Source organism: Mustela nigripes, chromosome 12 (assembly GCF_022355385.1).
Source record: "Mustela nigripes isolate SB6536 chromosome 12, MUSNIG.SB6536, whole genome shotgun sequence".
Lineage (NCBI taxonomy): Eukaryota > Metazoa > Chordata > Mammalia > Carnivora > Mustelidae > Mustela > Mustela nigripes.
This window is the reverse complement of record NC_081568.1, coordinates 71,939,415-71,965,975: the sequence shown is the minus strand read 5'-3', so window position 1 is coordinate 71,965,975 and position 26,561 is coordinate 71,939,415. Positions and strand designations below refer to the sequence as shown.

At 35.7% G+C, this 26,561-nt stretch overlaps 2 protein-coding genes across 3 annotated transcripts in view; one reads left to right on the top strand and one right to left on the bottom strand.

Annotated features, from left to right (window-relative positions):
- Window positions 1–26,561, top strand: part of PPP2CA (protein phosphatase 2 catalytic subunit alpha) — a 134,171-nt gene that overhangs the window by 37,117 nt on the left and 70,493 nt on the right. For both annotated transcript variants that reach the window (XM_059417583.1, XM_059417581.1), the window contains exons 5-12: window positions 600–712; window positions 4,202–4,341; window positions 10,217–10,305; window positions 13,251–13,404; window positions 13,500–13,828; window positions 15,072–15,165; window positions 17,669–17,831; window positions 18,632–18,729. In XM_059417583.1, the coding sequence (XP_059273566.1) occupies window positions 600–712; window positions 4,202–4,341; window positions 10,217–10,305; window positions 13,251–13,404; window positions 13,500–13,828; window positions 15,072–15,165; window positions 17,669–17,831; window positions 18,632–18,729 (1,180 nt within the window). The remainder of the gene's footprint in view (window positions 1–599; window positions 713–4,201; window positions 4,342–10,216; window positions 10,306–13,250; window positions 13,405–13,499; window positions 13,829–15,071; window positions 15,166–17,668; window positions 17,832–18,631; window positions 18,730–26,561) is intronic.
- Window positions 1,685–2,689, bottom strand: LOC132027873 (cleavage and polyadenylation specificity factor subunit 5-like). The gene has a single exon (XM_059416595.1). It carries the CDS (start codon window positions 2,573–2,575, stop codon window positions 1,892–1,894), a length of 684 nt encoding a protein of 227 aa, XP_059272578.1. The 5' UTR covers window positions 2,576–2,689; the 3' UTR covers window positions 1,685–1,891.

Here is a 26,561-nt window from a genome sequence, read left to right as displayed (position 1 = left end):
TGATTTCTCTCTGTCAAATAAATAAATAAATAAAATCTTTAGAAAAAAAAAAATGTGGTAATGTTTAATATATATCCTAAAGTTGGCATATGATATTAAGATGAAAATTTATTAATGATACTGCCTAATCATGATTTTTTTCTTTGGCTGGAACATTATTTTAAAAAATTTTAGAAGAGGGGCACCTGGGTGGCTCAGTGGGTTAAGCCTCTGCCTTCAGCCCAGGTCATGATCCTTAGGGTCCTGGGATCAAGCCCTACATCGGGCTCTCTGCTCAGCAGAGCCTACTTACCCATCTTTTTCTCTGCCTGCCTCTCTGCCTACTTGTGATCTCTGTCAAATAAATAAATAAAATCTAGGGCCACCTCGGTGGCTCAGTGGGTTAAGCCTCTGCCTTCGGCTCAGGTCATGATCCCAGAGTCTTGGGATTGAGCCCCACATCGGGCTCTCTGCTCCACGGGAACCTGCTTCCTCTTCTCTCTCTGCCTGACTCTCTGCTTACTTGTGATCTCTATCTGTCAAATAAATAAATAAAATCATAAAAAAGATACATTTTATATATTTTTCCATAAAAAATGATTTATTCTTGTTTGTTTCAGACCTGTAGATATCTGGGCTTTGGGTTGTATGATCATTGAGATGGCCACTGGAAACCCCTATCTTCCTAGCAGCTCTGATTTGGATTTACTTCATAAAATTGTTTTAAAAGTAGGTGGGTACTACTGAAATACACTGTTAAATGCTTAAAGTAAATATTACTTTGTCAATTCTGCTTGATTTTCAAATTCAGTTTTTTCTTTATATGAACGGGGAAGCTACTTTTTGACAGATGGCAGCAAGTGTATGCCTTGGGCTGATAAGGAAGGTAGAAAATTCTTCTCTGTTTTTGTAAATAGCATTTTCTTTGCCAGATTGCAAATAGCTAAGTCATTTGCTAATGGTTGATAGTAAGAAAAATGGTACAGTAGAAACCTACTTCAATTTGTCTGAAAGTTGTTTTAAAATTTTGACTTGTAGGGGTGCCTGGGTGGTTCAATTTCTTCAACATCTGCCTTCTGCTGAGGTTATGATCTCAGGGTCCTGGGATCAAGCTTGGCATGGGACTCCCTGTTTAGTGGGGAACCTGCTTCTCCCTCTCCCTCTGCCGTTCCCTCTGCTGTGGTCTCTCACTGTCTCTCTCTGTCAAATAAATAAATAAAATCCTAAAAAAAATTTTTTTGGCATCTATATATATTTGCATCTCTCTAAGAGGACTTTTAAATAATAGAGTTGATTTAGGTATCTTTTTGAAGCACTTAGAGATAGAAAGTTACTTATCGAGATAACTTTTTTTAAACTACTGTAGATATCCAGGTAATTAAATAACTTATTCAAAAATACATTTGATGAGCGCTTTTACTTTTTTAATGATCTGCTTTGAATGAATACACAAACATCTTGGTTAGTTAGCCTTGCTTATGGAGTTTCAATGATTTCTTTTTTTTTTTTTTTTTTTTTTTATTTCAATGATTTCTTTTAAATGTATTTCTTTTTTTATCATGTTATATTAGTCACTGTATAGTACATCATTAGTTTTTTTTTTGTAAGAATTTTACAAGTTTAATGTGAAAATTAAAAAAAGAAAAAAAATACAAATAGAAAGAAGTTCATATTCTTTAATGTTGTACAAAAAAGTATGAGTAGAACCAAAATTAAACATTATCACATTTGTTTACACCACCATCTAGTTCTTCATATTAACTTTACTATTCAAAAAACAGAAAGTAGGCAGCAATTTAGGGATTGGGAAAGAGAGAAAACCCCAAAAAAACTTTTCTACCATATTTATTCTACACTGTGTATAGCTGTGCTCACAGAGACAGCTTCTTTTACTTCTCCACTGTGCAGGAATTCAGTTGTATATAAAATTGAACCTGCTCAGAAGCTGAGGGAGACTAGAAATGATAGGTCCATATCCTGGTGCATTGTCATGCAATTCAAACAATGGTGCAGCTACAAGCTTGTAATTTTTAGGGACTGCAAACAAAGCTTTCTCTTGAAGTTGAACCAAAAACAACTTCTTATGTTCCTTAGGTTTTGTAATATGTGCAGGAATATACGGGTACTGAGGAGGTTCAAAATTTGGTCTCCACCAGTTACCAATGCAGTCATCAATGACCCAGTCTTGCAGGACACCATCTTGACGACCCAGTATCTCTGTCATTAAGCGTTTTAGTCCTTCAACTTCATCTTCTCCTGGGTTAAGTTCACCACCAGGTAATTTGAAGAAAGTTGTTCCCAGCTGTAGCAGTAACACATGTGGTAGCCGGTGCTCATGTACAATCAGAACCCCTTCTACAGTCCTTCTCAATCCAATTTTATCAAATTCCTCCCTCATGCGCTGAAATCTGGCTGCAACAGAACTGTCCTTCTCATAGAGGGACTCTTTTGTACCAAAAGTATAATTGGTAAGAGGGTACAGGTTGATGGTGCACTCCAGGGTGAGGGGCTTAGTCTGCTGGATGTACTTGTTGCTGAACTGGTTGACTCCCCGGGGCCAGCCGGTTTGTGAGCGATTCGGCGGCACCACGGACATGCTGGCGAGCTCAAATACTTGCGGAGAATGGAAGTGGGGCAGGCAAGGAGACTTTCCCTTGCCGGTAGCGGTTATTTGCGTCCCCCTCAGCAGACACCACCCGCCATTAACATGAGAGCACAACATCATTAGTTTTTGATGTAGTGTTCCATGATTCATTGTTTGCGTATAACACCCAGTGCTCCATGCAATCTGTGCCCTCCTTAATACCCATCACCAAGCCAACCCATTCCCCCACCTCCCTCCCCTCTAAAACCCTCAGTTTGTTTCTTGGAGTCCATAGTCTGTCATGGTTCATCTCCCCCTCTGATTTCCCTTCCCTCATTTTCTCCTTCCTTCTCCTAATGTCCTCCATGATATTCCTTATGTTCCACAAGTAAATGAAACCATATGATAGTTGATTTTCTCTGCTTGACTTATTTCACTTAATCTCCTCCAGTCTCATCTAAGTCGATACAAAAGTTGGGGGTATTCATCCTTTCTGATGGCTGAGTAATAGTCCTTTGTGTATATGGACCATATCTTCTTTATCCATTCATCTGTTGAAGGACATCTCAGCTCTTTCCATGGTTAGGCTATTGTGGACATTGCTGCTATGAACATGGGGTGCATATGGCTCATCTTTTCACTACATCCGTATCTTTGGGGTGAATACCCAGTAGTGCAATTGCTGGGTATGATGCGCTTGAGGAGCTCCTTTTGTGATAGAGAAGCTATACAGACATGTAGTTACAGGATCATGAGGAAGGTACTGGAGCAACTATAATAATCATGAAGTCTGAATAAATATTAACAACAGATACAGTTTGGAGTCTTAAAGCATCACCCTTTTTGGGTCACCTTTAATGTTCTGGTTTTGAGAGTAACGTTAGAAGATGTTAGAGATGATGGGATTAAGTCTGTCATTTTACATATAAAGAAACTGAAGCATAGTAAGGGAAGATATTTGCCCAAGGCCACAGAAATAGTTATAATGAAACTGGTGCTGGAGCTTAGCTCTCTCCACTCCGATTTACAGTTCTTTTCATTCTTCTGCTACTCTATAGCCTTGTTTCTTTGCAATATTTCTGTTTCTAAATAATTTAGATATTTTAGCTGTTTTGAGTAAGGCTTTGCTGATAAACATTTGTTAGACTATTTAGATACCCATAAGGAAATATGTAAAGGTTTGCTTTTCCTGATAGCATTATATATTATGTCTTATATTTTGGGAAATGAAAATGAACCTGGTGGCTTTAAATTTTCTACTGCTTACATGCTATCAACACATTACTGGGGAAACTTCCAATTTTTGTGCTATATTCAGATAGTTTCTTGTTCAACCTTAAAAAATTAAAAGAACATAATTGTTCTTCTTTTTTAGTAATTTAATGCAGACCACACAGCAATTTGTTTATTTTATTATTTTTTAAGGATTTTATTTATTTATTTGACAGAGAGAGACACAGTGAAAGAGGGAACACAAGCAGGGGGAGTGGTAGAGGAAGAAGCAGGCTTCCTGCTGAGCAGGAAGCCCGGGAAGGCAGATGCTTAATGACTGAGCCCACACAGGCACCCCACAATTTGTTTATTTCGATTGTAGATTAATTTCTGTTTTCTTATATTCGTATTTTTTTCTCTTTTCAGGCAACTTGACTCCTCACTTACAGAATATCTTTTCCAAGAGTCCCATTTTTGCTGGGCTGGTCCTTCCTCAAGTTCAACACCCCAAAAATGCAAGAAAAAAATACCCAAAGTTAAATGGATTGTTGGCAGATATAGTTCATGTATGTTAAGAATTAAGAACTTATTTCTGGGAAATTTGCATAAATTATAATACAGTTTTAAGATATTACTTTATTGAAATTCTGAAAGGATTCATAATGTTATCTGTTAGAAGCTACTATCTTCCTGTCTTTACATCTTTAGTTCAGAAAAATTAAAATTAATAGATAGAACTGAAAACTCCCTAGGATAATCCTGTCCATTTTTAGTTTATTCCAATTTTAACGATACTTATGGGTAAACTGGAAAAATTCAAAGGACTTACCATGCTTATCACCACCTTTTAATAGCCAGTCTATCCAAGTTAGGGCTCTGTTCCATGTAAACTGGTATCCTGAGATATCTACCGGGCATTGACAACTGCAGTTTTAGTGTTGTTTGAGGGTATACTAATGCCAAAATTCAGTTGGGGTTTGGAGAAAACAAAAGCGTTATACTATAACATTTTCTAATTATTTTAAAATGTAAATTTCTTTTTAAACTAGGTAATAAGTTTACCAATATATTTAGAGCAAAATTCAAAAAGTAAGAGAATTTACTGTAGAAAGTAAATCTACTTCTATTTATTTTCTCTATCTAGTTAATTTCCTTTCTCAGGGTTAACTGAGATATCTTATTTCTGATGTAAAGCCCTTTTAAAAAAATGTAGTTACCTAAATTTCAAAGCAAGTGTGGTGTAGTGTTATAAGACAGGGCTCTGCAATCACATAGACTAAAACTCAGCTCTGTCACTAATTAGCTTTGTAACTTTGGGAAAGTCACTTAATCTTCATGCCCAGTTTACTGGGCTATAAAATAACAATAATGGTCTTTATTTTTCTGGGGCTGGAAGATTAAATGAGGTAATGGTGAAAATGTTCTGAGCACAGGGCCTTGAATAAGGTGTCAACAAACATGGTTATTTTAATTGTTGCTGTTGTTACTTAGATAAACTTACTAAACATATGATATATAGCATCAAAAGAGTATTCTTAAAGGAATTCTTAACAGAAAAAATTATTTCACTGGTATCTGGAGAAAACTAGAGTTTATTAAGAATCAGATTCATTGGCGTGCCTGGGTGGCTCAGTCATTTGAGTGTCCCAACTCTTGATTTGTCTCAGGTCATGATCTCAGGGTTGTGAGATTGAGCCCCATGGTGGGATCCACACTCAGCAAGGAGTCTGTTTAAGATTCTTTCTATCAGTGGGCACCTGGATGGTTCAGTCAGTTTAAGCATCTGTCTTTGGCTTGGGTCATGATCTTAGGGTCCTGGGATCAAGTCCCTCACTGGGCTCTCTGTTCAGTGGGGAGTCTACTTCTCCGTTTTACACTCCCTCTGTGCTCTCTCCCTTTCTTTCTCAAATGAATGAATGAATGAATAAATAAATAAATACATAAATAGATTCTTAAAAAAAAATAGAGATTCTCTCAAAATGCTTGGGTGGCTCAGTTGGTTAAGCCTCTGACTCTTGGTTTCTGTGCAGATCATGCTCTCATGGTCATGAGATTGAGCCCCACATTAGGCTCTGTGCTCAGTGCAGAGTCTGCTTAACGTTCTCTTTTCCACTCCCTCTCCCCCTCCCACTCATGCTCACTTTCTTTCTAAAATAAATAAATATATCTTTAAAAAAAGAATCAGGGGTGCTGAGGTGGCTGAGTTGGTCGATCATCTGACTCTTGCTTTTGGTTCAGGTCATGATCTTGGGGTCTTGGGATTGAACCTCACAGTGGGCTCTCACTCAGAATGTAGGCTGCTTGTCCCTCTCGCTCCCCCACTCCTGTTCTCTCTCTTTCTTTCTCTCAAAGAAATCAATAAAATTTCTTTTAAAAAAATAAAAGAATTAGATTTGTTTGCTACATTTTCCTTTGAATTTATTTTTTATGTCATGGGTTTAATTATACAAGGACTACATAATGATTATAGAAAAAGTAGAGAATACATGATAAACATAAAGAAGAAGTTAAGATTTTCCCAACTCCCACAATCTGGGAAAAATTAGTGACATTTTGATTTATATACTTCTAGACTTTTGCCAGCCAAATATGTGCATAGAAATTTATGCTTTTAAAAGATGACATACTTCACATAGTTTTGTGACCTGTTTGTTATGTAACCCTGACAGTAAATATGGAACCACATCATATTTTTAAATGGTTACATAGTATTTCATTGTAAGATTGTTCTATAGTTTAACTGATCTTACAGTTTTGAGTATTTGTTTTCAGGTTTTCTCCCTCTTGGTAGATATGATTTTGTGAACATCGTTTTTTTTTTTTTTTTTTTTTAAAGATTTTATTTATTTATTTGACAGACAGAGATCACAAGCAGGCAGAGAGGCCGCAGAGAGATTGGAGGAAGCAGGCTCTCTGCTGAGCAGAGAGCCTGATGAGGGGCTGGATCCCAGGACCCTGAGATCATGACCTGAGCCGAAGGCAGCGGCTTAACCCACTGAGCCACCCAGGCGCCCCTGTGAACATCTTTTAAAAAGTCTTTTGAACTTGCTTTATTATTTGTTTAGGATAAATTCCTAGAATTGTGATTAGTGGGCCACAGGGTTTATACTTTTTCAGAATTTTTAATATATTTTGCTATTTTTCCCTCCAGAAAGGTTTCACTGATTTATACTCAAATACTCTCAAGTAGTAGCACTGGATATAAAGTCCCACTCTCAATCTAGCAATGGATATTATAGTTTTTTTTTTAATTTTTAAAAGATTTTTAAAAATTTGACAGACAGATATCCCAGGGGCCCCGGATATTATAGTTTTTAAAATATTTGCCAATTTTTTTTTTAGTAATCTCTATACCATATGTGGAACTCAAACTCATGGCCCCAAGATCAAGAGTTACCATATTCTACCAACTGAACCAGCCAGGCACCCAAAAATATTTGCCAATTTAGTAAGTTTAAAATACCATTTTTTTTCAGTTGCATTTATATCATCACAGGAAAGGTTGAACATTTTACTAATACTAATTGACTATTTGTAGTTCTTGTTTTAAGAATCATTAAAAAAGGGGCACCTGGGTGGCTCAGTGGGTTAAGCCTCTGCCTTCGGCTTGGGCCCTGATCTCGGGGTCCTGGGATCGAGTACTGCATCAGGCTCTCTGCTCAGCAGGGAGCCTGCTTCCTCCTCTCTCTCTGCCTGCCTCTCTGCCTACTTGTGATCTCCATCTGTCAAATAAATAAATAAAATCTTTAAAAAAAAGAACCATTAAACTATTTGTCAATTGGACTAACCTTTTCCCACATAGATTTGTAAAATAATAGGCATGTTAGTCTTTTGTCATATATGTTGCAAATATTTTCTTCAACTTGAGTAATCCAGTGACTTGGAGTGCCACATTTATCATAGGCAAAATGCTTACATGTGCTTGGGTTTGTTTCTATTTCATTGATTTCTTTTTTTATTCTAGTGTAAATACCAGTTTGATTGATTGTTGTGACTTTAAAATCCATCTTAATATCTGGGTCAGAGCTTATATCATTTTCTAGGTTCAAATTTTCTAAACTTTATCATGATGTAATTATGTATAGTAAACTAAACATACTTAAAATACATAATGTGATGAGTTTTGGTAGATTTTTATACCTATAAAACCACCACCACAATCAAGATATCTGTCATTTCCATCAAACTCTAAAATGTCCTCTTATCCTTTTTCAATCCTCTTATGACTCCATTTCTGTTCCCAGACAACCTCAGAGTTGCTTTCTATCACTATAGATTAGTTTACATTTTCTAGGATATATATATGGAATTACATAGTATATACTTTTTGATTCAGCATTAAGGTTTAGAGATTCATTCATGTTTTTGTGGGTATCAGTAGCTGATTCCTTTTTATTACTGAGTAGGACTCCATTATAAGGATATACAACAATTTTTAGTCTATTCCCCTGTTTTGGGTTGTTTCCTATTTTGGGCTGTTACAAGCAAAATTAATAGGAATGTTCATGTACAAGTCTTTGTAGATGTATATTTTTATTCTTCTGAGTAAATACCTAAGAGTGGAATGGTGGGTTTAAAGTATGTGTATGTTTAATTTTTAAAGAGACTGCCTGTCTGTTTCTCAAAGTATAGTATCTTATATTTTCCAAACTAAGGCATGTATTTACATTTTCTAATTATATTATTCAAAGAAGGACTAATTTGTCTGCCTCTAGTAGGCTATGACTTGGGCAGAATTTTTAACATTTTAAAAATGATTCTACTTATTTATTTTTCCGAGAAAAAGAGACACCATGAGTGTTGAGGGGGGAAGGGGCAGAGGGAGAAGCAGGCTCCCCACTGAGCAGGGAGCCCAATGTGGGACTCAATCCCAGGACTTTGGGATCATGACCTGAGCTGAAAGCAGACTCTTAACAAACTCAGACACCCAGGTGCTCCAATATGTACTTATTAAGTTTTATTGATGGATTATTATCATATTCTAAAATAAGCACATATTGTTAGCTAGTTGCAGCTTTAAGGGTCTGGGTATTCTCCCATCATAAAATAATGAACTCAATTTTGCTTTGTGAGTCAGTATATTTTTATTGTGGTAAAAAAACACATAACAAGAAATCTACTCTCTTACCAAATTTTAAAATGTGTAGAACAGTACTGTCAGCTCTATTCATATTGTTGTATAGCAGATCTTTACAACTTTTTTCATGAATCAATTTAAAAATAAAAATTTTGAAATAAACAAAAATGTAACATTATATTCAATCACCTTGAATTATCTGGATTTTAATTCTACTCTTCTGTTTGTTTGATCTAGACAAATTACTTGCTTTCTCTGGGGCTCAGTCTCCTTATCTGTACAATGGGGATATAATAATAATACCTACCTGTAGGGTTGTTGTTGGCATCAAGTTATAAGAAAAAGCTAGGTAGAGTATTGTGTGGCACACAGTAAACATCAATAAAAGTTACCAATTATTATTATGTTTTGCCTTCTTCTAAAGGAATAAATGAAAACTATAAGGCAAATGGCTTTTATTCAAATTCTATATTTAATATTTTGGTTAAAAATATCTTCTATTTACAACTAGTTATTTGATTATATATAAATTTATCATGTTCAACTTATTTTAAGAACTCTTCCTTCCATCATCTGTTTTTGTTTTGTGGGGTTTTTGTTTGTATGTTTCTCTAATTCAGTTGAATGTTACCAAGATAGGGAAACAAAAAAAGAGCTGTTCTCATAGTGGATTACTAAAAGATTTGGGGGCTTGAATGTTTGTGAAGTTATATTATGCCATAAAAAAAGCAATGGAGGTACACCTGGGTGGCTCAGTTCTTTAAGTGGCTGGCTCCCTTTGGCTCAGGTCATGATCCTGGGGTCCTGGAATTAAGTCCTGCATCTGGCTCCTGGCTCAGCAGAAAGCCTGCTTCTTCCTCTCACTTTGCCTGCTGCTCTCTCTGCTTGTGTTCTCTCTCTCTCTCTTGCAAATGAATAAATAAAATATTTTTAAAAAAGGAAAAGAAAAATCAATGGGTTAGGATTCAGACAATATGAGTTAATAATATAGTAAATCATTGGTCTTCTAGTTCGGTAAAATGGAAATAATAATCCACGAACTTTCCACCTTACAGTGCTGATAAGAGGATCAAAATGAACTAATTAATTTATGCTAATTCCAGCAGAAACAGACTAACTTCTGTCTTGGCCAGAATCCTAGGAAATATAACCTATATTAATGCTTTGCAAGTACAAATTTCTTAGGGAAGTAAATGGTCAGAACTCATTGTCAGAAATTCCTAAGCTCTAAATCCATCTTTTCAAGAATGGTTTTAGTTCCAGGTAATTATTTACTTCTACATATGTCAAATAAATTTAGTTTTTACCTTAGAGAGCTCTGGTAAGATCTTACTTAATGTTAGAATCTTTTTTTCATTTTCTAGGCTTGTTTACAAATTGATCCTGCTGAAAGGACATCATCTACTGATCTTTTGCATCATGAGTACTTTACTAGAGATGGATTTATTGAAAAGTAAGTATGTTGAGTGAGTGTGGACTTCTTAGTGTTTTATGTTAGGGAATTTTACTAGCATGAGAATTGCTACATAGGTTAATGTTACACACACAAAAATTCAGTTTAACAAAGACTTAGTTCCTTTATTAACAAGGTCTATGGTAGACTTACAGGTGTCATGAAGAAAATTCTACCCATAAAAATAATTGTAATTAACATTCATTACAGTTATGTCGTCCTAGGCAGTGTGCTAAGCTCTTTATACATATTTTCAATGGTAATCATAGGCCTGCAGATAGTAAATAAACAATCAGTACTTTTTAGCTTTATTCCCGTTTGTACCTTTGACTCAGAATAGTCTGTTTTTTCCTCTTCTGGTAGCATCTCTGACCTATATGTTATAATTGGCTTTTATTTCCCAAATGATTTTTTCCCCTCTGCTTTATTTACTTTCTGTTATAGTGTTTGTTGTCATAGTCTCCCTACCAAAGTGGAAGTTCCCTGAAGAAAGGGAACATGCCTTTAGCCCTTCTGTATAATGGCAATGTAGATTTATAAGTCAGCCGTATTTCTTTTCTTTTAATTTTTTATTAAAATTCAACTTAGTTAACATATAGTGTATTATTAGTTTCAGGGGTAGAGTTTAGTGGTTCATCAGTTGCGTATAACACCCAGGGCCCATTCCATCTCATGCCCTCCTTAATGCCCATCACCCAGTTACCCCATCCCCCCATTTCCCCTCTAGCAACCCTCAGTTTGTTTCCTTTAGTTAGGAGTCTCTTATAGTTTGCCTCCTTCTCTGTTTTCATTTTATTTTGTATTATTTATTTCTTCCCTTCCCCTATGTTCTTCTGTTTTGTTTCTTAAATTCCACATATGAGTGAAATAATACAGTAGTTGTCTTCCTCTTACTGACATTTTCACTCAGCATAATACCCTCTTGTTCCATCCATGTCATTGCAAATGGCAAGATTTCATTCTTTTCGATGACTGAGTAATAGTCCATAGTATATATATATACCATAACCTCTTTATCCACTCATTTGTTGATGGACATCTAGGCTTTTTCCATATTTTGGCTAGAATCAGCAGTGTTTCTAAAACAAACAAACAAATAACCAAAACCGCAACATTTTCTATTTGGGCTTCAAAAGAAACAGAAATTCTTTTTTTTTTTTTTTTAAGAGTTTATTTATTTATTTATTTGACAGACAGAGATCACAAGTAGGCAGAGAGGCGGGCAGAGAGAGAGGAGGAAGCAGGCTCCCTGCTGAGCAGAGAGCCCGGTGCGGGGCTCAATCCCAGAACCCTGGGATCATGATCCGAGCCGAAGGCAGAGGCCTTAACCCACTGAGCCACCCAGGTGCCCCAGAAATTCTTTTTCTTTAATTACAGAGTCATTCAGTTAGCTTTTGGATGTGAGGTCAGAAAAGATGAATGTCACTTTAAAATGTGATGGACTTAAGGTTAGGTATGTTAAAGTCCAGGAACAGCCATTGAAGATAGACTGAACTAGAAAAAGGTGAAAAAAATAGTTTAGAGTACTTAGAACTTTAGGAATTTTAATATAGGGGTGCCTGGGTGACTCAGTCATTAAGCATCTGCCTTCAGCTCAGGTCATGATCCCAGGGTCCTGGGATCGAGCCCTGCATCAGGCTCCCAGCTCAGTGGGAAGTCTGCTTCTTCCTCTCCCACTCCCCCTGCTTGTGTTCCCCTCTAGCTATCAAATAAATAAATAAATAAAATCGTTTTTTTTTAAAAAAAGAATTTTAATATAGAACAAAACAAGAATTTTGATATAAAACAAAAAAAAAATGAGAAGAAGATATATTCAAAATGCCATTGATGAAGAGAGTGCCCATTACTGAATTTAAAAGTTGCTCCTATCAGTTCTACATAGACCACATTGATTTCTTTTGGGTTCTTAGATGCTAAGATTTTAGTATGATGGGTGAAAATTCTTGAATTCCAATGATGGAATCCTTGGAAAATGTTTGGGGAAGTCCCTTTCCTTTGATAAGAGGCCTCTCCCTTTCACAGAACCTTCTGCAGTACAAGGGCGTTTTGACAGAAGTATGACATGTTCTTATTCAGCTAAATGAATCACACTGGTGGTTTTCTTCATCTCTTCACACTACACTTTTCTAGACATACGTCTTGCACAGCTTTGGCAAGATTGGGCTAAACTGGGGAAGAATTTACTCATGGAATGATATTTTAAAATTTCCACAAACTAAGGGATACCTGGCTGTCTCAGTCAGTATAGGACATGACTCTTGATCTTGGGGTGATGAGTTTGAACCCCATACTCGGTGTGCAGCTTAAAGAAAATTAAATTAAATTAAATTTCCCCAAACTGATGTTTATAATTGCTTCAGGGAGGGGAACTGTGTAACTCAGGGCAGGGTAAGGAGACTTTTCAATATAGCCTCCTGAATTTTGAGCCATATGAATGGATTTTCTAATAAAAAATAGGTAACTTAAAAATTCAAACCACAACCAAAATGATCTCCCTTCAATATTAATATATTCTGTTAAATTTTTGTACTAAAAATATTTCTCTAGAATAAGGATTTCAGAAGCCAGTTAGTTCATCTTTTAAGTACTGTAACTTTAAAGAACCACAAAAAGGATTAAATGGCCTGAGTTTTCCTTGAAAGAATAATTTATCAAAATGAAAAATACTTTTATTGAGTAAAGTTTACATCACAAGAGGAATCTTATTCATATAAACTTATTCTGTAAAATTTTATATAGTAAATTCCCATGAAAAAACTTTTGGAAGATGTATCTCTACCAGGAAGCAATTTGTATTAAATATTATACCATCTCTTGGCATTCATTACTGATAGCTTATTTATGCTATAGATATGTAAATTAATTGATTATATGGTCCATTAAAGATAAAATACTTTATCTACATAAATAAAAAGATTATTGGTTGATATTGCTTGTTTTATCAGATTCATACCAGAACTGAGAGCTAAATTACTACAAGAAGCGAAAGTCAATTCATTCATAAAGCTAAAAGAGAATTCTAAAGAAAGTGACCTTATGAAAGATGAAAGAAAAACAACATATACTAATTCACTGCTTGGTACTCCAGTTTTGGGAAAGGTAAAAGCTGTTTTCTTTTTAGCCGGTATAACTGTATCATATCATATCAAAAATAACTATTCTTCTGACTCAGATGTTGGATGTATCTGTTCCAGGAAATAGAAAAAGAGAAAAAGCCCAGGGAGATCAAAGTCAGAGTTATTAAAGTCAAAGGAGGAAAAGGAGATATCTTAGAACCAAACAAGACAGAGTGTGAAGGTGGACATTGTCAACAGGATGCTGTTGAAAATGCTCATGCTATGTCTCAAGATACAAAACCTGTAATCAGTGAACCGCTAAACGCCATCAATCCTGGCACTAATTCTAATAGCATGAAAGATGATCCACACGCTGGAGGTAGTATGATGATGCCACCCATCAATCTAATGAGCAATAATTTCTTGGCTTCAAATCCCAATTCAAATCTTTCCCATCCCAATTCAAGGTGAGTTTAACAGAAAAGAAAGAGAAGCAAATGGATATAAGTAACAAAATGCTCCTATATAATGGTATTTCAAAGAATGAAGATCATGGTGTCTGTATGTAAATGGAATTTGAAGATATATTGAAATTATAATCATACAATGGGCCATTACTGTTTGTTAAGAATACTATAGAAGAAATTAATTTTTCTTGCTTATATAGATATTTAATTGTTCACCAGTGCCTTTTGGAAAAACCTCATTTAAGAAAGAAAAGACTCTCAGAATAATTTCCTCCCATCTGAAGAGGAAAAAGGTGATGTGATCTAGGGTCTGGTATTGATGTGTCTTAGTATAACATAGTAAGCATTTTGTCTGTGTCATAGCAAATTTTCTAAATGGAGATAGACTAGTTGAAAATAATCTTTTACAGCCAGTTAGCTTATGAAGTCAAATATTTGGGGAATAAAACAACATATTGGGCCAGTTGTAGATTTAGCTACTGATACAGATTGTAAGACCGATACCATGAGTCTGCTTAAGCAAGGGCAGTGTGTTGTTTAGCAAGGGTCTATCTAGCAAGGCATCAGGGCCAGTCCTAAATTTAGGTGAATCAACCTGAGGAAGGAGACTACCTTCAGTATCCCAAACCAATACTAGCAGACTGGTTTAGACTGTAAGTTGTGAAGCTGAGGGGTCTGCAGAGGTGGGCAAGTGGACATTTATCTTTCAGTCCAAAGGTACAGCAGACTACAGACTGCAAGAGCCTATTCATTTTTGAGATGATCCCAACACCATGGTTGCAGTAGCCATAGTTGTAACCAGAATGGGACAGCAAACTCAGAAATTGAGAAACCCAGTAGTTAGGAGAGCCATATTTATGGGCACCCAGCTGGCTCAGTCTGTAGAACACATGACTCTTGATCTCAGGGTTGTAAGTTCAAGCCCCATGTTGGGTGTAGAGCCTACTTAAAAACAAAAGAGGGGGAGCTCCAGATTTAAAGTAGATATAAGTGACTAAGTAGGCCAGCTAGAGTAATCCCACAATATGGTTTTTACCGCTGATGTTAGCCATAAATAAGCAGGTTGTTCTCTGCTCTTTTTTCACCTACGTAGAGCAGTTGGCACTTACACACTCACAATTGCATTTTGGCCACTCACTATTCACACTTTAGACTACCACAATATAACTTCTTCATTATTGAAGCTAAAACAGAAGTACTTCTGGGGAGTTCTAATAACTTTGTATTCATTTTTAAATAATAGGTTGACTGAACGAGCAAAAAAGAGACGTACTTCTTCACAATCTATTGGACAGCTTATGCCTAATAGCAAACAAGAGGATATAGGTCCCACTCAAGTAAGGCAAGAAGTTAGTCATTAAAACATGGCTTCTTCTTTTTTTGCAGGGGGAGTTAAGATTCTTATTTATTTATTTGACACAGAGAGAGAGTCCACAAAGCAATGGAAGTGGCAGAGGAAGAGGAAGAAGCAGGTCCCTGCTGAGCAGGGAACCTGATGAGAGGCTCTATCCCACAGAAGCTTTACTGAATGATTCACCCAGGAGCCCCTAAAACATGGCCTCTTTCAACATTATCCTTGACTCCCTCCTCACCAAATCCTTGTTTTCTATATTTGGGGCTCTAGCCTGGGTGGCTCACTTGGTTAAGCATCCAGCTCTGGATTTCAGCTTAGGTCATGATCTCAGGGTCATGAGATTGAGCCCCTCAGTGGACTCTGCACTGAGTGTGTAGTCTCCTTGATGTTCTCTCTCTCTCCTTCTGTACTTCCCCACCGGCTCAAATACACAATCTCTCTAAAATAAAATTTAAAAAATAATTTTTAACAATGTGCTTTTAGCTTTTTTTTTTTTTTTTAAGATTTTATTTATTTATTTGACAGACAGAGATCACAAGTAGGCAGACAGGGAAGCAGAAAGAGAGGAGGAAGCAGGCACCCTGCCAAGCAGAGCAGAGAGCCTGATGCAGGGCTCAATCCCAGGACCCTGGGATCATGACCTGAGCCAAAAGCAGAAGCTTTAATCTACTGAGCCACCCAGGCCACCTAGCTTTTTTTTCTGAGATGAAAATAAGTCATCATTTCCTTAGTGCTTTCACAATTTTGGTTAATTTCTTAAAATTTGATTTGTGTATTTTATGTGTGACTTGCACAAAAAAAGTTAAGATTTTCACCCTTCAAAGTTACAAGACTTGGGGCACCTGTTGGCTCAGTCAGAACAGCATACAACTCTTGATCTCAGGGTCATGAGTTTGAGCCCCACATTGGTTGTAGAGATTACTTTTAAAAAAAAAAGAGGGTGCCTGGGTGGCTCAGTGGGTTAAGCCGCTGCCTTCGGCTCAGGTCATGATCTCAGGGTCCTGGGATCGAGTCCTGCATCGGGCTCTCTGCTCAGCAGGGAGCCTGCTTCCTCCTCTCTCTCTGCCTACTTGTGATCTCTCTCTCTCTCTGTCAAATAAGTTAAAAAATCTTAAAAAAAAAAAATTTAAAAAATTAAAAAAAAAAAAAGAAAAAATCTTAAAAAAAAAGTTACAAGACTTTTTGGTGTTTCACTCCCCCAAAAATGTTTTTAACATTTTATAGATTAAAGGCAATTACCAAATAGATACATCAGATCTTTTACTAGAAAAATGTAATCCGTGTCATTCATTCCCTCATTTTTTACATAGGGAAATAGCTGATTGAAAATCGAAGCATAATGTTATTTATAATAATAAAAAATAGAGAGTAACACAAATCTATCTAAGAGCAAGTGACTCAGTAAGCATTTAATATAAAGCCACACAGTGGGATACTACACATTGCATGGTGGTAGAGTGTTCTTAACTTTGGAGAGTTTTTATCGACTGTTACCAAATGAGCAAAAATGGGTAAAAAAAAAAAAAATAGGTTTACCTATTTTTAAAAAATAAAATACAAAGTTTATTTACTTAAAAAATTTTAAATTTAAAAAATTTTTAAATATTTTAAATTTAATAATTTTAAAATTTAAAATTTTTAAACATTAAAAAATAAAAACAAAAAGGTTTTCTAGAATCCTGGGCTCTCCCTGTGTCCAGAGTACATCATTTTGTAAATAGAAAAATAAATTAATAAAATGAGCTATGTAATTTGTCCAAAGTCAGGGTACAATGAAGAGGATTATAAATTAAAAGTTAAGATGATAGTTCTCCTGATCAACACTATTATTCTTAGAATATCCAGTATATTTTTAAAAGTTTGCTTCATGAAACTTTTATTGGAATTTGATGTTTATGTGTTTAAATGGTATTCTACTTTTTTTTTTTTTTTTTTTAGATTTTATTTGTTTATTTGAGAGAGAAAGAGATGGAGCATACAAGTGGGCAGTGGGGCAGAGGGAGAGGGAGAAACAGACTCCCAGCTGATCAGGGAGCCCTATGTAGGGCTTGATCCCAGGACCTCTGGATCATAATCTGAGTTGAAGGCAGCTGCTTAACCCAGTGAGCCACCGAAGCACCCCAGAATTCTATTTATTAATTATTAAAATAACTTTGCAAATATAGACATTTTATGCCATCTTACTTATTACCTCCCAAATGGATGGCAATTTTAGGCTCATCATTCAAAAAACAGGTATACTGGGCATCTGGATGGCTCAGTGGGTTAAAGCCTCTGCCTTAGGCTCAAGTCATGATCCCAGTGTCCTGGGATCAAGTACTACATCAGGCTCTCTGCTCAGCAGGGAGCCTGCCTCCTCCTCTCTCTCTGCCTTCCTCTCTGCCTACTTGTGATCGCTGTCAAATAAATAAATAAAATCTTTTAAAAAACCCAAAACAGTTATACATCTTTTTTTCAAATTAACTCTTGTTTATTTGCTTGTTTAGAACCAAATGGAGAAGAGTGTATTTAATGAGCGAACAGGTCCAAATGACCAAATGGCAAATGGAAACAAAAGAAAGCTGAATTTTTCCAGATCTGACAGGAAGGAATTCCATTTCCCAGAACTACCTTTCACGGTACAGCCCAAGGAGGTGAAAGGAATGGAAGGTATGTATTTGTTGTCCAGCTTTAAAATTTTTCAGATAGTATCTTTTATAAGAAGATCTTTTTTTATAAGATAACTTACATTTATGATGTGATTTAGATAAAAGATAGTAAATTGCTGTGAAAAATATCAGCTGAGGAGAAATTTTTCTCTCATAGTCAAATAAGGGGTAAGACTTGAAGGAGAGAATTTTTAAAGAAGAATTGAGAACACTTTAAAATGCATATTTTTCCTTGGCTCAATGAAACTTCAGGACAGTATTTGAGGAATGTGGTTTTGGTTTGGTCTACGATCTAGAGCAAATCAATTTCCTTTGTTTCCCCATGAATTTTGCCCAGATAATAGTAGGAATGTATGTGCTTCAGACATTCAAAATTTAGTAAATTAAGATTTATAACATGTACTGAGCTCTTAAAATGAAACTTTTTTTTTTTTTTGCACAGTAAATGTTTTGTTTCTTTGAAGAACAGTGACACCTTGTGAAAAGTAACTATAATAGCAAGAAAATAGCACTTGTACAGTTCAAAAGGAATTATCTGATCCACTTAACAGTTATGGGCAGAATTTTTAAAAAATAAATGTCTTCTTTTAATACCTGGTAGGCTATTTGTAAAGTTATAAAATAGATCATTTATGATTGGCATATTTTACCATTACAACTGATGATTTATTCAGTTCCTTTATAATAAACTGAGAAATTGACTTTAGTAGATATCAGAATTTCTATTTGAAACTCTTAGAAAGGAAAGTAAAATTTAAAGGTAGGAATAACAAGTTGTCATTGTATATATTTCTGCAAAAGTTAAACAGATAAAAGTGCTGAAGAGGGAATCAAAGAAAACAGATTCATCTAAAATACCAACTTTACTTAATGTGGATGAAAATCAAGAAAAACATGAGGTAAAACTTTTCTGTTTATAGTTTTAGTATGGAATGTCATTTGGAGCCTTTGACTTGGTATGTAAATTTAGTTATTACTATTGGAAAGTTATATAAAAATTCAAAATTATGTAGTCTTTGAACATGAGAAACAGGTCTGTATTCTCTTAAAATGACATGTTAAATAAAAGTTATTTTGGGGGGTAATCAATACCAGCCCTCATTTGAAGGTTGAGTGATTAGAATATATGGTACCCAGGGAAAGTATTATGTATGTTATGTGTTTTACATAATATTGGGCAGGTAAACCATGCCAGAGGAAACAAATAATGTTGTGAACATATAGTTATACTAGACACAAGAATGTATGTATTTATCATTAGCTCCTCCCTTCCTGTTTTCAGTTTATCTTTGCTGTCCACCTATTATCCTATATAAGATTTGTTCTCAGCCAGCTATCAGATAACTGTGTTAAAATGTCCCAGTCCCGGGCGCCTGGGTGGCTGAGTGGGTTAAGCCTCTGCCTTCGGCTTGGGCCCTGATCTCGGGGTCCTGGGATCGAGTCCTGCATCAGGCTCTCTGCTCAGCAGGGAGCCTGCTTCCTCCTCTTTCTCTGCCTGTTTCTCTACCTGCTTGTGATCTTTGTCTGTCAAATAAATAAATAAAATCTTCATTTAAAAAAAGATGTCTGGGGCACCTGGGTGGCTCAGTTGGTTGGGCGACTGCCTTCGGCTCAGGTCATGATCCTGGAGTCCCAGAATTGAGTCCCACATCGGGCTCTCTGCTCAGCAGGGAGTCTGCTTCTCCCTCTGACCTATCTCCTCTCGTGCTCTCTTTATCTCTCTCAAATAAATAAATAAATATTAAAAAAAAAAAAAAGTCCCAATCCCTACCCACCAGAGTCTTGGATTTTATTCAGAAATCTTGAAGATCCTCAGTACCCAAATGCATACTCTCTAAAGACACTTTAAGGGAGGGGAATTGTGCTCAGCACCCACTTAATTAAATCATGTAGATGGCCTTCTATTCTACACATTTATAAGGTCATCAATTTCATTATATCAGTTTCTTATTTTATAAATAAAATTGCTTACATTTTTTATTCATGATAAAGTTAGTGCATAGTTATTAAGGAAATTTGGAGAAATTAGAAAAATAGCGAAACTTCCAAACCATATTAAAGGTATTTTCCCTATGTCTATTCAGTCTCTAAGTCATTTGGATTAAAGAGTTACCAGATAACTGTTCTGTTCATCTTCATATTGATGCTTATGCCTTATTTTTAGCGTAGAACTTGTTAAGAATTCCATAGTCCTCTTTGCAGGAAAGAGATATTTTCTAGACAGAACAAGAAAGTCTTTAATGGTCATCTTTTAGTTCACTATAGGAAGTGATAAGGTGGCTTTAAATTCTTAAACTTGGGTGACTTACTGATGTCCCAGGATGTTGAGCAGCACACCCTTTGCATACTTTTTGAATGACTAAAATGAGACTCCTGAGTTTGTGTATTAGGCTCCCAGTAGTGTGCTGCCTGTGTTTATCCTATGAGAGCCTCTGGCACTAAATTTATATTCCAACACAGAAAGAAAGGAACTCTTCAGACAGTTCTTTCATTAAAAAAATACATAAATAAATTGGAAGGGGAAATCTCTCCTTGCTCATGTGGTGTAGAACTGCGTAAAAGTGACCTTTCTAAGAGTGACCTTGAAACAGAGTTATTAGAATAGTCATCAATGATGGTTGTAGTTTCTTTGTGTTATCTCTTCATATGCAGTTCTGAGACGCCAGTGAAATTGCATGTAAGGCTAGTCCAAACACTTTCAATACATTAATGCCAGAATTAGGAAAATGTCCTAAATTATGAGTTGGTAGTTTGTTACTTTAAAGATTTTATTTATTTATTTGACAGACAGAGATCACAAGTAGGCAGAGGCAGGCAGAGAGAAGTGGGGGAAGGAGGCTCCCTGCTGAGCAGAGAGCCCTATGCAGGGCTCCATCCCAGGACCCTGGGATCATGACCTGAGCCAAAGGCAGAGGCTTTAACCCACTAAGCCACCCTGGCACCCCAGTAGTTTGTTACTTTAAAGCACAAGAGAGTACGACATGTTTTTAGAAGTACAAGATAGGAAATAGCAACCTTTTTGTTATATTCTTGGCTGTGTCATTGGCTTGGTTTTGAGTTACCTACTCAGATCCAAGTGTTTCCTAGTTGTACTTCAATTCTTTCAGACATCTTAAATGTATACTGAGTTAGTATATACATACCCTGAATAGATAATATGATCTAAGAGAAAACCTAAGTTACTGCTGATGAGTTAGATAAGAGAGGAAAAAGTCCACATAAAGCCACCTTCCATTCTATCATGATGATCATGAGTAATACTTTGCTAAGTAGTCTCCCTTATAAAACAAACCCCAGTTGCAAAATACAAGTGCTTATCTGTGGCTGTATTTCCTTAGCCAAAGAGTCACCATTTCCTCAATTAAGGTACTGTTTTTATTTACTTTTTGGAATACAGGAAATGTACAAACTGAAAGGAAGAAGAGTGTAGAGTAGATGTAGAGTAGAAAATGCAGCTGCTGAAAATTCAGGGAATCCCAGAATTGTTGAATGGTTTTAAATAATCCTTTTTATTAATATTACATACATGAAAAAATACTGACTAGAGAATTCTACAGATATATCATAAATCCTGTGTAGTTATATGTATATTCACCTAAATTTGTTTTTACATTAATCTTTAAATTATTCATGTTTTCTTAATTTGAACACTAAACAAATTGTCTGACTGGTACATCCTAATAAAACAGCAACTTATGTTGAATCAAATAATTTTATTTGATCTATTATCTTAGTTATGTATGATTAATGGTCATTCTTAGCTTTGGTTCAGAACTTTATAATTATAGAAGGAAAAGTTTCAAATTGTGTAATGAAGTGAGTCCCAGTGTCTGGGAGCACCAAACATTTTTGAACAATTATACTTGATAAGCATGAAATATGGATTTGGTTCCACACTGAACATTCTAGAACAGCATTTAAACATATTATGAAGTTCATTTAAAAGGGCAGAAGTAGAGGAAAATATTGACACAAATCTTTTGGCTTGACCAGCACATTTATCAATTAGTAGTTTACATAGAATATATTGTTATCATATAACTTAATACAGTCAAAGTTTTGGCAGCATATATTTTAGTTCTTATTGCTGGTTCTTATTGGCTTGGTTTCTGATTTTAGGGTGGAGATGGCCATTTTAAGGGGAAGAATTTGAAGAGAAACAGATTTTTTTTTCTGGTAGTGTCTTTTCTTTTAAAGCTGAAAAATACAAATTGGCAAGTCTTATCTTATATACAATAGAAATGTAACATGGGCTACTAAGACAGCCACACGTCTTACATTAGCATCCTCCAGCTTTGTTTTGTCAGCAAGCCACTCACTCTTTTCTTATTTTTCTTCTAAGATTTCTGTTGGTTTAGAATTATGAAGTCATCTCCTCTCTCTGCCTGCTTCTTTACTTGCCATGATTACTGAGTAAGTAACACATACTGTCATATGACACACCCTGTACTTAGGCTGATCTTTGCCCTCTGCTAGTCACATAACCTTTAGTGTGTTTTATTTCCTACTAATGCTCAGGCTTCCTGAAGTGAGTTCTTTTTTTTTTTTCTATTAAAGATTTTATTTATTTATTTGACAGATCACAAGCAGGCAGAGAAGCAGGCAGAGAGAGAGAGGGGAAAGCAGGCCCCCTACTGAGCAGAGAGCCCAATGTAGGGCTCAATCCCAGGACTCTAAGATCATGACCTGAGCTGAAGGCAGAGGCTCAACCCACTGAGCCACCCAGGTGCCCTGAAAATTGGTATCTTAATAATATTAAATCTCGCAATACATGAGCATGGTATAAACTCTCTATTTATTTAGATCTTTAATTTCTTATTTAGATCTTTAATTTCTAATATTTTACAGAAGTCTTATACATTATTCACTAAATTTATTTCTATATGTTTTTTATGCATTATTAATGGTATTTTTAAAAATATCTTCTAGTTAGTTTTGCTAATATACAGAAGTACAATTTGTTTTTCTATATTGATCTTGTATTCTGAGACTTTGCAAAATTCGTTTATTGGTTCTAGTAGGTTTCCTTGCCTCGTTCCTTTATTTGTTCCTTCCTTTCTTCCTTCTTTTTTTTTTTTTTTTGGTCTATTCCTTATGATTTTCCACATAAGTAATCATAACATCTACAGATAAAAATAGTTTTACTTCTTCCTTTCCAATGTATGCTTTTTATTACTTTTTCTCACCTTGTTGTACTGACTAGGACATGTGATAATATTGAACAGAAGTAGTGAGAGTGGACATCCATACCTTTTTTTCCTATACCAGAGGAAAAACATTCAGCTTTTTCCCATTAAGTATGATATTAGTTATAGATTTTATGTAGATGATTTTTATTACATTAATTTTATTACATTAAGAAAGGTTCCTTCTGGGGCGCCTGGGTGGCTCAGTGGGTTAAAGCCTCTGCCTTCGGCTCGGGTCACGATCTCAGGGTCCTGGGATTGAGTCCCGCATCGGGCTCTCTGCTCAGCAGGGAGCCTGCTTCCCTCTATCTCTCTCTCTGCCTGCCTCTCTGTCTACTTGTGATCTCTCTCTGTCAAATAAATAAATAAAATCTTTAAAAAAAAAAAAAAAAGGTTCCTTCTGTTTCTCTTTGCTCAGTGTCCTTATCAAGAAAAGGCATTAAACTTTGTAAAAATTCTTCACCCATGTCAACTGAGATGTTTATATGTTTTTCTTCTTTATTCTGTTATTGTGAATTATATTAACTGATATTTGAATGTTAAATCAACTCTACATTTCCAGGATTAAATTCCACTTGATTCTTTTTATGTTGTTTTGGATTTGATTGGTTAATATTTTATTAAGGATTTTGGCACTTACATTAATGAAGGATTTTAGTCCCTTTTTTTCCTTTTATTGTCCTTGTTTAGTTTTGGTATCTGTCTTAATGGTGCTTTATAACTAGTTGGGAAGTGTTCCCTCTTTCTTTCTTTTCTGAAAGAATTTGTGTAGGATTGATTTTATATTCTCCTTAAATGTTTGCTAGAACTCACCACAGAGGCCAGTGAAGCCTGGGATTTTCTTTGTGGAAGTATTTTAATATACAAATTCAATTTCCTTAAATTTATTTAATAAATAAAGAAATATCCACATCTCTTGTTTCTCTTTGTATCAGTTTTGGTAATTTGCCTCTTTCAGAGGATTTATTCATTTCATCAAAGTTGCTGATTTTATTGGCATAACATTGATTATCATTTTTCTCTTGTTATTTTAAAGTTGGTAAGATCTAAGGGTAAGATGTCCCCTTTATCGTTTCTTGTATTGGTGATTTGTGTTTTCTTTTTTCTTGGTAACTCTAGCTACAGGTTTATCAGTTTTAATAATTTTTTTCAGAGAACCAGCTTTTGATTTCATTGATTATTTCTATTGTTTTTTGCCAATTTTATTGATTTATGATTTATTGATTTATCTTTATTATTTTTTTTCCTCCTTTTATTTTGGGTTTAATTTGTTCTTTGTGATGTTGTGATATAAGAAATTTGTGTATTTGGTCTTCATCACCTGTTCCTGGCACAGAGTTCCTAAAAACACTTATAATTTTCTAATGGGGATGAGAAGAGCATCTTTTGTTATTCATATTCAATTCCTTACAACCATCCCTGATTTTCATTTATTTACTTATTTATTTTTAAGTAATCTCTACGTCCAATATGGGGCTCAGACTTACAACCCCGAGATCAAGAGTCACTTGCTCTACCCACTGAGCCAGCCAGGCACCCCTATATCTAAGTTTATGATAATGAAACTCCTTTCAACCACACCTGAGTTTATGCTAATGAGTTGTGACTCCAAGAGTAAGGGGGCTGGTTCCCAGAGAAACTATCCCTGTGACAAAAGGATTAAAATTTTCAGGTCTGACCTCTAGGAGGAGGAGAAAGACTAGAGATTGAACTCATCACCAATAGCCAAAGATTTAACTGATCATGTCTATATAATGGACCCTCCATGAAAGCCCTAAACAAAGGTTGGGAGAGCTTTCCAGTTGGTCAATACGTTGAGGTCTTGGGAGAATGACACGCCCAGAGAAAGCATGGAAAATCTGCCCTTCTTCCCACATATTTTGGCCTATGCATCTCTTTCATTTGGCTGTTTCTGAATTCTATCCTATACAAAAACTGAGAATACCAAGTAAAGCACTTTCCTGAGTTCTGTGAGCCATTCTAGCAAATTATTAGACTCGAGAAGGAGGTTGTGGGAACTCCTGATTTATAGCCAGTTGGTGAGAAATAGAAGAGGCCCAAACTTGTGACTGGAGTCTGGAATGGGGGACGGTCTTGGACTGAACCTGTAACCTGTGGGCTAACTCCAGCTAGTGTCAGAAATGTTATGAGTAGAGGAAGCAGTTTTTTCACTTACTTTTCTTTTCTAGTTCCTGAAGGTGGAGCTGGGATCAATGAAAATCTTTTCTTATATGATCAGTCAAAGCTTTAAATGTCCCTTTAACTGCAGGCCACAAATTTAAATGGTATTATTTCAATCAGTTAAAAATATTTCCTAATTTCCCTTAAGATTTCTTTAGAAATGTGTTGTTCGAGGGGTAGCTGGGTGGATCAGTCAGTTGGTTAAGCGTCTGATTTCAGCTCAGGTCATGATCTCAGGGTTCTGGGATGGAGCCCCACATTGGCCTTCATGCTCAGCAGGATATCTGCTTGTCCCTCTGCCCCTCCCCCTGCTCATGGTCTTTCTCTGTCAAATGACTAAATAAAATATTTTTTAAAAAGGTGTGAGTTGTCCAATTATCAACTATTTAGGTCTGTTTCAAGTATCTTAGTGTTTTCATTTTTTAATTTAATTCCATTTTAATTTAATTTAATTACATTGTGGTCAGAGAATATATTATTTCAGCCCTTTTAAATCCATTGAGACTTATTTTATGTCCCAGAATACGGTCTATCTCAGTGAATGTTGAATGATCTTGAAAAGAATGTATACACTTGAAAAGAATTTTTCTTCTTTTTAAAGTTTTACTTACTCATTTTTAAAGTTTTACTTATTCATTTTAGAGAGAGAAAGAAAGTGGAGGGGAGGGGCAGAGGGAGACAGAGAAAGGATCTCAAGCAGACTCTGTGCAGAGTGCCACATGGGGCTATATCCCATAACCATGGTATCTTGATCCAGGCTGAAACCAAAAGTCAGATGCTCAAATGACTCAACTACCCAGGCACCCCTTGAAAAGAATTATTCTTTTTTTTTTTTAAAGAAGATTTTATTTATTTATTTGACAGAGATCACAAGTAGACAGAGAGGCAAACACAGAGAGAGGAGGAAGCAGTCTCCCTGCTGAGCAGAGAGCCCAAATCGGGGCTCGATCCCATGATCCTGGGATCATGACCCGAGCCGAAGGCAGAGGCTTCAACCCACTAAGCCACCCAGGTGCCCTGAAAAGAATTATTCTTGAAAATACATGTATTTTGCTGAGGTTGGGTATAGTATTCTATAAATGACAATTAGGTCAACTTGCTTGATCGTGTATTTAGGTCTCATATCTTTACTGATTTTTAGTCTACCTGTCTTATCAGCTGCTGATGGGGGAATACTGAAATCTTTATGTCTGTAGATGTGTCTGTTTCTCCTTTCCATTCTATTAGTAGTTGCTTTATGCATTTTGAAGTTCTATTATTAGGTGCATATATATTTAGGGCCTTTATATTTCTGATGAAAACAGTTGTTTTACATGTTTTGTCTGGTTTTATTATTGCTTAAGTTAAGACCAATACCTGCTACT